The 14,272-nt window shown below is 43.4% G+C and overlaps 1 protein-coding gene across 4 annotated transcripts in view; it reads right to left on the bottom strand.

The window, feature by feature from the left end:
* Positions 1–734: 734 nt before the first annotated feature.
* The window catches only part of RUNX1 (RUNX family transcription factor 1), a 258,688-nt gene continuing 245,150 nt past the window's right edge, over positions 735–14,272 (bottom strand). For all 4 annotated transcript variants that reach the window (XM_039480494.2, XM_074389309.1, XM_074389308.1 and 1 more), the window contains 2 exons: positions 11,950–12,111; positions 735–4,971 (listed from right to left, as the gene is read on the bottom strand). In XM_039480494.2, coding sequence (XP_039336428.1) covers positions 4,496–4,971; positions 11,950–12,111 — 638 coding nt within the window. In that variant the 3' untranslated portion in view covers positions 735–4,495. The remainder of the gene's footprint in view (positions 4,972–11,949; positions 12,112–14,272) is intronic.

Below are 14,272 nucleotides of genomic sequence, written 5' to 3'. Positions count from 1 at the left end.
AGTTTCTTTATTATGATGATTATTATTTTAAGACAAGCATTAAAACGTGCTTTGGTGCTCTTGCATATGCAAAGAGGCGACCCTGGGAGCCTGCGCCTTTTCCAGGCCCTGGTGTTCTTCAGAAGCCAGGGTGTGCTGGAGCACTGCGGGTGAGGGCACAGCTTCAGCCTGAGTCTGTTCCCTGGAGGTGTCTTCCTAGCGTGTGTAGTGGGTGTTATGTGGCTTCCCAGCCCTCCATCTCAGAGAAAGACAAAACGAACTGGATATGGTGTGTGTACTTGTCAGACTGTTTATTTGCCATTCACACTGATTATAACACTGGATTTACAGAAGAAACTGTGATACAAAGAGAGGAAGGCTCCGGCGGCTCCTGAGCAGCAGCAGTCCAGCTGCCCTGCACAGGCTGGGCAGGATGAATGCTCCCGGGAGCGGGGAGGCTGCCCACCTGACTGTGTACAGTGGAGTACCTGCTCTCCTGTGCTGTTTAGAAACACCTTGGAGAGGGGGTTTTGGGGTATTCTCTCATCTCATCTGGTTGAAGACACGAGCTTGACAGTTCCCCTTTAGGAAGCGTTCAATACGGTTGTACCAGGGAGAAAGAACCCCACACATGATTTTTCAGGAAGCTTTGAGACCAAACCCAATAACTGCCACACAAATAGACCCTAGATGGGGGCTTGTTTAAATAGGACTACATTTCCCGCTGCTTTTTCAATAGATGTGTTATACCGTCATTTCAATTTGAAAGTTTATTTTTCTCCATTGATGTTTATACATCCAGAATAACACAAATATCCAACAGTTCTTTTTCTTTTTTTGCGCATTCATTTCCCCTAGAACAAAAAGTGAACTTAAAAAAGAACTGGAACCATGCTATTAGTTGTTTACAAAAGTGAATAAGAAGTAGCTCATTTTAAAGTCTAAAATAAAGTAGAAAGAAGCATTTTTTCCCCCTACAGTATTCAGCAAATCTAAGAAAAAGTCCTTAGAAACACACACCAAAAAATGGAAAAAAGTTATAGGTATTAACAATATTTTATAATGAAGCTTAAAATCTATTTACATACATAAATACAATTAACTTTGTTGATGCAACTCTTCTGGAAGGAACAAAATAAAAAGCCAAACGATCAGCTTTATCAATACTGACCTGGCTAGAAACAAAAATCCCCAACAAATAAACAAATATCCCAAAATGAATGTATATGCTAAAGTAAACAAAAAGGCATTTTGTTCAGATGTAAAAAAATGTTTCGTGAGATTATTGTCAAACAAATTTTCATGTATAAAAGACCCAAACGTGTCATCCTCCCTGCCCCCCGCCCCACCGCAAAATAAAAACCAACAAAAATAAAAATCACCAGGACGGAATGTCCCAAGGAAACAGGTATTTCAAGGCAGAAATCTGCAATCCTAAATTGCAGGACATTTGAGTGAAACCATTCATTTCCTTTCTAATCAGAGCATTTCTGTTTATCTGCACAGAAACCCAAGGCAGCAGAAAGGCTGTTTACTCACTGATTGTGATTTGCCCAGGAAAGTTTTCGTTAGTGCATTTGGACTGCAAGCAGATCCAATATGGTTGGCAATGTCTCTGTTCTGCTGGAAGAAACCCATAGCTAGGAGAAAGTCTGACTCACCATGTTCCTTTATGTGAAGGGGGAAGAACTAGACCTGCTTGTGTTCTGCAATTTGGTACTGGGTGGGGGGCATGTGCTATCTCCTTAAGAGAACACAGGAAAATGAGGAGGGAGAAAGGAGTTTGGAAGATAGAGGAAGAAAGAAAAAGAGGGAGATATTGGGGGGAAGAGAGAAAGGAAAATGTATTTATAGCTAGTGAGAAAAACAGAAAGGACTGACATACGTGTCCATGTTGAAATCATAAATAGGGACATGAGTAAGCAGTAGAAATGGCTTACTCCATACTTCTCCTGGCCCAGTGGTTCCCAGATACATGCAGTTATCACATGATTGGCATAAGGGTCTCATTGCTTCCTTAACTTTCCTGAAGGCAATGAATAAAAAGATACCTTAATCTACCTGAAGTCAATGAATGCAATTTTTCACACACACATACAAAAATGTGTTGCGTGAGACCTATTTCCAAAACAACTAAGGTTTGATTTTTTTTCTGAAACAATTAATTACTACATATGCTGGTAAGAGTCTGTGAAACTCTAAATGACCAAACCAGTGGGTCCACAATAGTGACAAGCCCTCTCCACACATGACTTTGAGAGTAAAGCTTCAATGTGAGAAATTATCTAATTCCCCTTGCAGAGCATGAGGCTGATTTTGAATTGGGATATCTTCAGGTAGCAGAATTAAACTGAAAAATATAATTTTTTTACTTCATTTTCCTCCAGCATTTTTGCAGGTCAGACATAGCAACATGTGCTGAAAAGAACACTTAACGTTCAATTTGGGGGAAACAGGCTAATGGTCCTTTTCAGAAATTAAATTTTTTGCATTTGCTGAAATCTGATGGTAATTTAGCTGCAAAAATGTAAAATGGAATAACATATGAAACTGAGTTGTGGAGGGAATTCTGTCTAAAATGAAAGCGAATATATTCTGAGTTTTTCTGAGATCTGCTATAGCTCTTCTCCAGATAAGAACGACTTGACAACATAAGCTGCTTTACCCTTTAACTCTTACCAAAGTGCTTCTGCATGTGTGTAAAACAAATAATCAATATATATATAAGAAACCTCAAAAACAAGTTGTTTTAAATAAGTCCAGCTGTTTTTGCTGCCTGCAGCCAAAGATTTGTTTAATTTGAATGCTTAAATTTATAAAATAAAAATCAAACACTGTTCTGAAGTCCTGCTTTCAAATACTCTTCAGAGTTGACCTGAAGTCATTTCAATGAATTTTAAGAGGTACGTTAAATAACCACCAGATCATTTGGAGCACACATATGTCAGAATCAGCGGTTAGTATTTATGAGTTGTACAACAACTGCATTCTGACCAAATCCTACAATAAAAATAGTTCCATAAAATTTACAGTGACATTGGATACCTTTGAATTGTAGCCACCGAAAGCAGTGACATGAATCTTTCCTGTCACACTGGTGCACAGGTAAAAGTCCACACACCCCATAGGGTAGGGCCTCAGCACGGTGAAAGCAACACAAAGATGTTGTGAGCAGCACAGGACGGGGTGGGGGTGGCAGGGGTCTGGCATAGGTGGGACCATATTTTCCCATTTGACTCCACTGAGGCACACAGAGGGAAATTGGCTCCTTGAAGCCTGCTTCTGGTGGGCCCTTAAATTGCTGCAATCATAGCCCCTAAATTCATTGATTTGGTTCCTATGTAAATGTGGCTCCCCTACACAGTTTACTTTGGATGTGTTCTGTTACACAGCATCTGTAAAATTATCAGATGACCATGGGGTGAGCAAATCTCTGGGCAGAAATTGAATCCTCTCCAAAGGTATAATTATTGGCATCTGCCTCAACCCTCTGGAACTAGATTGACCTTCTCTGTTTGTAAGGAGGAAGTTAGATATGAGACCCTTTGTTGAGCCTGGGAGACAATTCCATACTTCTGATCCTTGGAGCAACCCTCAGTGTCTAAAAATCCTATTAAAAACATTGCTGCGTGAACTACCCACTTGTTTGATGAACATGAAAGGGAGTTTAATGTAAACAATACTTCTAGATAACCAAGTGATCACATTACTCATTCTTTTTTTTTTAGCCTTCTTCAATGTGATACATTTAACTTTGGCTACTATCAAGAACAACAAAAAAAATGTAGTACTTGATATTTTTCTTAATATAAGTACATTTAAATAATTAAAAAAGTATCAACACATAAGTAAATGTCTGAACATCAAGATACATAAATATCTGGGGATTCCTTGTGGGAATACAGTAGTTAAAAATGACCCAAAGCTGTAGCTGTTTCTCAAAAAAAAAAAAAAAAAAAAAAAAAAACAACTACCCAAAAGTCCAAAAGAAAAGTTAAATAAAACTTACAGAAAAGGGAATCATATTTCTTTCCATGGTCAAAGCGAGAAAGAAGCAAGCTCAATTTATATATATTTATATATACGTATATAAAAATAAAAACCACCCAAATGCAAATACGCATTTTGCAATTGATAAGGTGCGGAAAAATTAAAAATAAGAATTAGATGCCAAACAGGGCAAGTTGCATCCCCCCTCTCCCCCCACCCCAACCAAAATTCCACACTCTTTGGAATAAACAACTTGGTTAAAAATTTAAGTCAAGGGTATAAAATCTTTCTTTTTATTCACAGCATTGCTAAATCAGAAGCATTCACAGTTTCCCTCCGGGAATCTTCCTGTTTGCTTTGCGGCGCGTCCCCTGGGTGCTGGGGCCGGTGGACACTCCCGCGAGGGCCTGGGCGCAGGCGGACGGCGGCGGCTGCGCGCGCCCGACCGACCGCGACACCGCGGCCGCGGCGGGCTCGTGGAGAACAGGAGGCCCGGCCCGGAGGAGGCGGCGGCGCCCGCGGGGCCTCAGTAGGGCCTCCACACGGCCTCCTCCAGGCGCGCGGCGGGCGCCATGTTGGTGGGGGAGTTGCTGTGGCTGCCCTCGGCCTCCACCACGTCGCTCTGGTTCGGGAGGCTGGGGTTGAGCAGCGCCGAGCCGGTGGAGGCGTTGGTGCAGGGCGGCAGGATGCGCGGCGGCGAGCGCTCGCCGCCCACCATGGAGAACTGGTAGGAGCCGGCCGACGCGCCGTAGTACAGGTGGTAGGAGGGCGAGCTGGCCTGGAACGGGCCGCCCTGCGCCTGCGAGGAGCCCGGGTAGGGCGGCGGCAGGTAGGTGTGGTAGCGTGTGGCCGAACTCATGGCCGACATGCCGATGCCGATGCCCGAGGTGACCGGCGTCGGGGAGTAGGTGAAGGCACCCGGGTAGTGCATGCGGGGGTCAGAGATGGAGGGCAGCGCGGGGAACTGGCGCGGGTCGCTGAAGGCAGTCAGGTCGGGCGCCGCTGCAGGGCGGGCAAGAAAACGGAGCGGGAGTGAGTGGGGGGGCTGCTGAGGCCACGGCTCTTCCCTCTGCCCCAGGGGTCCACCCAGGATGCTACCCAGGAGGATGGGAAGCCACCCAGGATGCTACTGCCCTGGAGGACGGGGACCACCCAGGATGCCACCCCCTGAGAGGATGAGGACCGCCCAGGATGCTGTGCCTAGGAGGACGGGGACCACCCAGGATGCCAGCTCCTGAGAGGATGAGGACCACCCAGGATGCTGTGCCTAGGAGGACGGGGACCACCCAGGATGCCAGCTCCTGAGAGGATGAGGACCACCCAGGATGCTACTGCTCTGGAGGACGGGGACCACCCAGGATGCCACCCCCTGAGAGGATGAGGACCGCCCAGGATGCTGTGCCTAGGAGGACGGGGACCACCCAGGATGCCAGCTCCTGAGAGGATGAGGACCACCCAGGATGCTGTGCCTAGGAGGACGGGGACCACCCAGGATGCCACCTCTTAAGAGGACAGAAACCACCCAGGATGCTACTATCTGGGAGGATGGGGAGCCTCCAGGATGCCATCTCCCAAGAAGATGGGGACCACTCAGGATGCCACCACCCGGGAGGACAGGGACCACCCAGATGCCACCTCCGAGAGAAGGGGGACCACCCAGGATGCTACCACCTAGGAGGACACGGTACACCTAGGATGCTACTGTTCAAGGAGATAGATTTCTACCCAGAATCTACAGCCCAGGAAGATGGGAACCACACAGGAGGCTACCACCTGGGAGGATGGGGGCCATCCAGAATGCTACTGCCCAGAGAGATGGGTTTCTACCCCAAATCTGTCACCCAAAATGTTGAGGGACCATCCAGGAAGCTACTGCCCAGGAGGATGGTATAATGTACAGTAATATAATACAGTAATATAGAATATCATGTAATGTAATATGGCATATGATATGTGAAATGATCTCGTATAGCATAATGTAATATGTATAGTATAGATATAATATGCAGTAGTATATACTATAATATGTATAACATGTATAAAATGTTGATATAATCCCAGAGTTGGCAAACTGCAGCCTGCCAGCCAATCTGGCTGCCACCAATTTTTGCATATCCCAGGAGGTGAGAATGCATTTTACTTTTTTTAAATGGTTGAAAAAAAATCCAAAAAGAATACTTCCTGACCTGTTAAAATTATAGGAAATTCAAACTTCAGTGTCTATCCATACTTTGGAACACATCCTCACTCAGTTCTTTCATGTACTGCACATGGCTGCTTTAGAACCACCACTGTGAAGTCAAGTGGTCAGTATAGAGACTGCAGGGACCGCAAAACCTAAAATATTATTATTATTATTATTATTAATTTATTTTTTGAGACAGAGTCTCAATCGTCGCTAACGTTGGAATGCAGTCACGTGATCTCAGCTCACTGCACCTACCACCTCCTGGGCTCAAGCAATTCTCCTGCCTCAGCCTCCTGAGTATCTGGGATTACAGGCACCTGCCACCATGCCTGGCAATTTTTGTATTTTTAGTAGAGATGGGGTTTTACCACGTTGGCCAGGCTGGTCTCGAACTCCTGACCTCAAGTGATCCACCTGCCTCAGCCTTCCAAAGTGCTGGGATTATAGGTGTGAACCACCATGCCCGGCCCTAAAATATTTATTCTCTGGCCCTTTACAGAAAAAAGTTTGTTGACCTTCTGTTTAATCAATATATTAATATGCCAATAATAATATAATCTAATTTGTGATATTAATATAACAAGTGATAATTTGACACTGTGTAATAATTACTAATGTAATGGATAAATATGTCACTACTAACTCAATATGTTATACATAATATATGTCCTAACAACATTAATATGTAATAATACATTACACATTATATTTAGGTTGAATCATAGAAAATTGCCATTTTTGTAGGCTTCCGACAGTTGAAATATTGATAACTTCCCAGTATTTAAGTGAATGCATGGCTCAGTAATGACTGTTGAGTGAATGTCAGGGACTATCATTACCACTCCTCCCTCTCCATATCTACCTTCAGACTACTTCCACAATTTTAGAAACAGTACAGACTTGAGTTCACCTGGTATTCCCTATTATGTGCCTCACTGGTTTGGCAACACAAGTAGATGTAGGACCTTGACTTATCTACTCTATTTTTTGCATATGTGGAAATTGTACCAGAAATGGCAAAGCTTTGTCTCTAAAACTCACTTTGTTACGACTATGTATTATTTTGTTAGGATTATACATTTACATTTTCACCAGCTGGCTTTAGGGCTTTCCCATGGTTCACTGGCTCTGCATTTTTCTTACCTATAGGCCACCCTTGGGAACTACAGAGGATCTGTGTGCTAGGCAGGGTTCCCTGTGTCTGTAGATGACAGTTTCTCAACTGTGGCACTATAGATATTTTGGGCCAGATCATGATTTGTTGGGGCAGAGGGGGGCTGTCTTGTTCATCATAGAATGTTTGGCAGCATCTCTGCTTTACCCAGTAGATGCTAGTAGCATCCCCCTCCCCTCTTGTGACAACCCAGAATGTCTTCAGACATTGCCAGATATCCTGAGGGTAGGGTAAGGGGAGCAAAGTCACCCCAGCTGAGAACCACCACTGCAGATGCAGGAGGGCACCCTGGAGTAGTTCAGGCTCCTCAGAATTATTCATTAAATGAGCAGGCTAGGACTCTCCTCTTTACATCAGCAAATCCACAGACAGCAACAAACGGTAGAAACGGAATTAATTGTTTTAAAATGTGAAGTTCTCAAATCAACACAAAAAAATAAATCTTAAGCTCAGATGGCAAGTGGCCTGTGTCCTTTTGAGTTCAGGCTGATAGAGAAAGTTGATGGAGCCAAAAGCTTGCTCTGAAAGGAAAGCTACTAGGGTGGATTAATCTGTTTTTGGAAGGCATCGGCAGTTGATCAACTTCCTCATATTTCAAGCCTATTATTCCAGCAGGAAGAGCTAGTGTGTTCTCTCTCTCCCTCTCCCTCTCTCTCTCACACTCTCTTCCACGCCCCATCCTCCCTCACTCTGATGGTCTTTTATTGCCGTCACTCATTTTTAAAAAATGAGCTCCCTTGTACCTCTCGGGTGAATGTGATGAGGGGATACACTCCTCATCAGAGAGGTAATTAAAGTTTATAGAAACAGCCCAAGTCTGTAGCAGATCCCTTCACTAATGAGGAAACCAGGAGTCTGACTTTCAAACAAACACTCCTGTTAATCTTTTCAAAGTCAGGCAGACATGTGGGCAGGGAAAAAGTTGTAAACGGACAGTGGTTCTGAGGCTGCCCTTCCTTGGCCACACACTAGTCATTCTTGAGCCAGGCCACACCTCATTCCACAGAGTTCATCCCTGCCCGCTCACTGGGGCAATCTGTGAGCAGGCCCTGTGTCACTTGCTTTTGCTGACACGGAGAGCTGTGACATGTTTGAGAGTTCACAGGAAGCTTTACTCCATTTTTTCCAGTTAGATTTGTAGAGTCTACAGAGAAGCTGGGACAAGAGGAAACGCATTACGCAAATACAGTCAGTTTGTTGTCATCTGATGCAATACTCTGGACACAAATAAATGGCTCTGCCCATTATTCTTCTTGCTTCATTTGCCCTGAGACAAAAAGGTGAATCCACTGGAAAATGAAAGGTCACTCTGTTTTACAGCAATGTCTGGACATGCTCTGCCAATAGGTTCCAACTACCACATGGTAATGTGGTGATGGTAGCAAGTTCCTGGAATCTGGAGTGAGTCTGTGATTTGTCATGGACATAAGAACTGGAATGGTGTTACAGTGTCAGCTGCTGTGGGAAAATAGTTCTTTCACTTGTGGACAGACCATCCAAAAACAAGAGCAGAAATGTTCTTATGGTCTTCCTTCTATGTACACATGAACGATGTGATGCTACGAAAGACCATCCATTTGGTCAAATTAACTTTTTTAGACATATTTTGATAATAAAATACCCTCTGCCCTCTAGATATGCTCAGATTCAAATGCTCTATTCGAATGTTGGCTTTCATCTTTTATGTCTTGTCTCAGCTTCCTTATTCAGACCCATCAGTCTGTACAATTCACCCATCCAGTCATAGCTCTTCTGTCCTTTTGACTGGCCTGGTGTCCCCTGATTCAGCAGCAGTGTGGGTGGAGTTGGAGACTCCTAATATTCACAGGAAGTTTTTAAGAGTCGGAAACCTGGGGCTTTGGAGGTCCAGGTATTTTGGTTGGAAATGTTTTCCCATTGATGGGGCTAAATATTTGCCATGACAGATCAAGTCTTCGCTCTCCAGCTTGACATGGAATGAAAGCAGCCTCGCTCCAGACCCCTCCCACTGCCCCCAGAGGATTAAACAACCTGAGCAGGTAATGGCTGCCTTAAAAGGAGCTTTCGCATGACTCAGATTAATGCATGCTGTCTGTCGCTCAGGTTGGCAGCTAAACATTAATTTAAAAAAAAAAAAAAGAGAAAAAAGGGAACTTCTAGATGACAACTCTTTTCAGACAAGGTGTGGAATCTGTCTGCAAAGGGTAGAGAGAGAGACAGAGTCCAAGTCCCCAGCGCAGAAGGAAGCCCAGGTGGGGCAGGGGGTGGGGAGAGGGGCAGAGCACAAAGCTGTCGGGCCAGATTAAAAGGCAAAGCAGCCACAGAGCAGTGTCAGGTTCTCAAAGCTGTCGGCCAGGCAGCCACTTTCCTTTTATGTATTCCACCCCCCTCCTGCCTCCAGGTTTATGACAACACTTTTCAGGCCTGTGCTCCAGGCTTGATTTCTCAGAGGGAGTTCTGCCAAATTGAAGAGCAGTCTCCCATACTGTTCTCTGCCACTGAGAGCTCATCTGGAATTCTGTCCTTCCTTCAAGATTCTTCTTGGGTTCTGAAATGGGACATGGTTTTAATCTACTTCACACTCCCATGCCATAAAATGTTCTTCCTTACTCCTTGGGTGATTGAAGTTCAGGGTATTCACAAGTGTAACTGTGATATGGGACTTGGGAGTGCACATGTTGCTGATTCCTTTTATTAAAAAAGTCACCCTTCCATCTGAACACCAGTCAGCTGGAGGAGTTGGCCCTGAAGGTTCTTGGACTATAAAGTGCTGATCTTGGGTGATGACAAAGTCAAAAGACTTATGTAATAAATTCCAAAGGATAGACCCACAGCAGGAACATTTCCAAGGAGAACAGGCATCATTTCAGGTGAAGACCCTAGCTAGTGGGCAGAGGGGTGCCACTGAGAAGAATCAGTAAAAGCTGACAAGTGCCTTTGTTCTTGAGGGATAAGCTTCTAGAAACTACAAGCTAAACAAGATGCCATGACACCTGTGCTCCTCTCTCAGCGCTTTAGACCAGCACGTACTATGAAAATATTGGCATTAATGGCCAAAAGGAATGTGAAAACCGAGCACCTGAGTTGGCTTCCCTATTTTACTATAGCACCCAAGAATACTGAGAGGCAGTGGTTCTCACCTGGGGGCAGTTTTTCCCCCTGGGACATTTGGAAATGTCTGGAGACATTTTTCATTGTCCCAACTGGGGTGAAGGGGATGCTACTGGCATCCAGAGGCCAAGGATGCTGCTAAATATTCTCCAGTGCACAGGACAGACTCCCCAAAGAATTATTTGGCCCCAAATGTCAACAGTAGTGCTGTTGTGAATCTCTGGGAAGGCATTCTGTGAAGCTCTAAGAAGCAGCTAAGGCATCTGGTGAAACCTGAAGTAATCACAACTGTCTGGAAAACACAGTATTACACAACATTTAACATGGCAGACATGACTCCACTGCCCCTGTGCCTGCCCCCCTAATCTGCTATAATCTGATCCCAAGAGCCGAAAAGCAGGACTCACCCCCTCCCCCCAACACACATGCAAGTGTGTTTGCAGGCATCATAACACTGAGGTTCTCTGAAGTATTTTCACAGTTTGATGCGGCTCCAATTTCAAAGCCCCAAACACTCAGTTTCTTCTTTTGCCTTCAACAAAGGAATTTTTCTCTGTAACTCTGATTTCCCTGCCCATGAGCAAAGGTGAGTGCCAAGCCCAAAGGGCCCACAGGTTAAATGACTAATACTTAATGAGCTCATATTAACAACAATTATGCTAACCATGACACCTGAGCTTTTCACTCTGTTCCTCTAGCCTCTGTATGAACAGCACTTAGTTGGAAATGTCTCATTTGGGGTATACAGTTGGTTCTCTGTATCAGTGGGTTCTGCATCTGTTCAACCAATTATAGATCAAAAACATTATTTAAAAAAAGGATGGGTGTGTCTGTATTAGACATATACAGACTTTTTTTCTTGTCATTATTCCCTAAACAATACGGTCTGACAAGTATTTACATAGCATTTACATTGTATTCGGTATTACAAGTAATCTAGAGATGATTTAAATATATGGGAGGATATATATGTTATATATAAATATTATACAATTTTATATGAGGCACTTAAACATCCATGGATTTTGGTATCCATGGAGAGGAAGGCGGGATCCTGGGATCAATCCTCCATGGATACTGAGGGATGGCTGTATTTACTTCCCATTCTACATGTGCCCACGTCTGCTGTCTATGTGGTCTGTGAAGATTTACCACCACCACATGGACCAGTCCCAGCAGTCCAGAGTTCAGTTGGAAGAATGAGTCCTAAAAGGTGACTACTTTGGCTTTTTATATTGTTCTTAACCCTTCAGTCACCATCCTTTTTTGCCAGATGTGAACAACTTTAGAATGCCTAAGGAATCAACTTCTCCCAGCCACTTCTGCCTTCACATCCACAATCTCTGCCTCTAAGTGTGCAAGAAAATCAGTTCATGAGCATGGGACTCAGAGTAGAGATAGGTCACCTTGTGTTTAAACCATATTTTACTCATTTAATAATGTTCTGCCAACCCCTTCCTACACCTCTAGTCTCCTGGACCTTCCACCCCAGCTCAGCTGCAAAGAGTATGTTTTCCAAGTGGCTTACTTGAGAGTCGACTGGAAAGTTCTGCAGAGAGGGTTGTCATGCCGCTGGCACGTCCAGGTGAAATGGGCGTTGCTGGGTGCACAGAAGGAGAGGCAATGGATCCCAGGTACTGGTAGGACTGATCGTAGGACCACGGTGGAGATGGCTGGATCTGCCTTGTGTCTGAAGAGAATCAGAAAGGTCAATTAAACATTAAGTGGGGTGAGATTTAAAAAACAAAATGTCTTTTAATAAGAAATGAGTAGCCTTTGTTTAAATACGTCACACACATGTATGTGGCTTATGTGCCAGGGTTTAATAAGCCCACTCAAGTCCAAGTATCTGCCTCTGTTGGATTATTTCCCCACAAAAGAGACGGAATCCTTGGAGACTGTCACCTGATAACTATTCCTACCAAAGGTTTTATTTAATCATGCTAACAATGATGAGAGAACTGGATTACGCTTTCAAGGTAGAAATGTTAATGTCCAGACTGTTGAACTGCAGCACATGACAACTTCAAGTACCATATGGCTGCTGAGACGATTTCAGCTTTACCAACAATGACAATTATCATCATCGGAAACATTTTATAAACTTAGGAGATCACCTCACTGTATTCAGTAAGAATACAGAGTTTTTGGGGTTTGTTTTTGTACCTTTAGTAATGCTGGTAAATGTTTTATATTTAGATGAATTCTCTCCCAAGGATGTCAGGAAAGAAGGTCTGGCTGGAAAACTGGCAATGATGTCTAATGACTAGTTCACAAACCCAGCAGTAGAACTGGCCTTATCAACCCAGGCCTTCTGTTCCTTTTCAGGACTTCAAGTTTGCAACTTTTAAAAGTCAGTTTTTGAGCAGATATTTTATAGATTGCCATTATAAGCGGCCTGGGATAGAGAGGAGACGAAAGTCTGACTTCAAAAGATTTAGACAAAATGGATTTTCTAAATTTGACTCCAGCATTCAAAGGAGTCTTAATTTTCAAAAGCATCATACTGTTTGCAGATGAAAAGGAAAACCAGCTCTATTCTTAGGCAAATGTGTAAGGAAATTTAAATTGGACAGTGTCCCACTAGAAGACAGTTTTACATTTCTTTGGAGTTAAACATTAATTTTCTCTTTATGTCCCACCTTCTTGTGGACAAAGATAACTGTGAACTACCAGAACTCCCACGGGTCTTTACCAGAGCTTCATGATCCTGCAAGTAGTGGTGCAGGAAGAGCAGACTTCTTTAGGAAAATACAGGGTATAAGTTTTGTATAGGTCATGACATAAAGAAATGAGCCATTCCTACTCATTATAAAATATTCAGATCTGCTTTCTCCAGGGGCTTTTCATTTCCAGCAGTTCAAGTTTGCCTTTCTGTTTATCTCTTTGAAGCTGCCACAGTGGATAACAGAATCAGACATTTGGAGACCAAGTCTTCCTCCCCAGTACTTCTGCTGACAGCTTCCCTCCCTCCCTCATACTGATTCATTTCTTTCTTTTCTGTGTGTGCATGAAAATAACGGATTTTTTAAGTTTAAAAAACCAGGTAGTTCCTGGGCAAATGTTTTAACTTAGAATCTTTGAAATCTAATATTAAAGAAAGGTCTTCATTGTATTCCAAATTTTAGAGGATTTAAAGAGGTGGTAAGAACAAAAGAGCCAGTCCATTTCAAACTCGGCAGAAAATAAATGTTCAACCTTGGCTGAAGCTCCTGTGTGACCTTACAGCTAACAGTGTTTCCAATAACTAAAGGCAAACAGAAATAGCAGACTGTTCAATAGTCCCATGCTACTCCAAGTATTTTGCTCCAAGTGAAAACCCATATACTTAGATATTTTCTGTAAGACGTGTATATTCTAGATACACACATTTACTAAATGAATATATAGTACTCCAATAGTTTAATCATTTAAAAAGCAAACAAAAGAGGTTTTAGAATTGTCATAAAGCCCCCCAGGGTGTGAATTGTGGTACACTAATTCATGCCTTATTGTGTAGACAGCCTCACACCTCTAACCTCACGTCTAAAGCCACACTAAGCATAAAGTATTATGCCATGATTCATGCTCTGTCATGTTTTACTGTAGTGAAAAAGTTGTGCTAGGCTTTTCTAAACTCATAATTAAACCATGCAAATGTTGCATAATATTTCACAGCCTTTAAAAAAAAGGCTTTGGTAAAATGATCTTTATGATTGAAGTCCCAGTTCTGTGAGTTTTTTTTTTTTTTTTTTTTTTTTAAAGACAGGCTTGCAGATTCCACATTTTCTGACTTCATACCATAACTTAGCTTTTCAGGTGTTGGAGTGGGTGGGGGCCGGCGGTAAACACCCCAAAGCCCACCTGCCCCC

Source organism: Saimiri boliviensis, chromosome 18 (genome assembly GCF_048565385.1).
Source record: "Saimiri boliviensis isolate mSaiBol1 chromosome 18, mSaiBol1.pri, whole genome shotgun sequence".
Taxonomy (NCBI): Eukaryota; Metazoa; Chordata; class Mammalia; order Primates; family Cebidae; genus Saimiri; species Saimiri boliviensis.
Note: the sequence above shows the minus strand (reverse complement) of the source record. Positions and strands in the feature narration are given on the sequence as shown.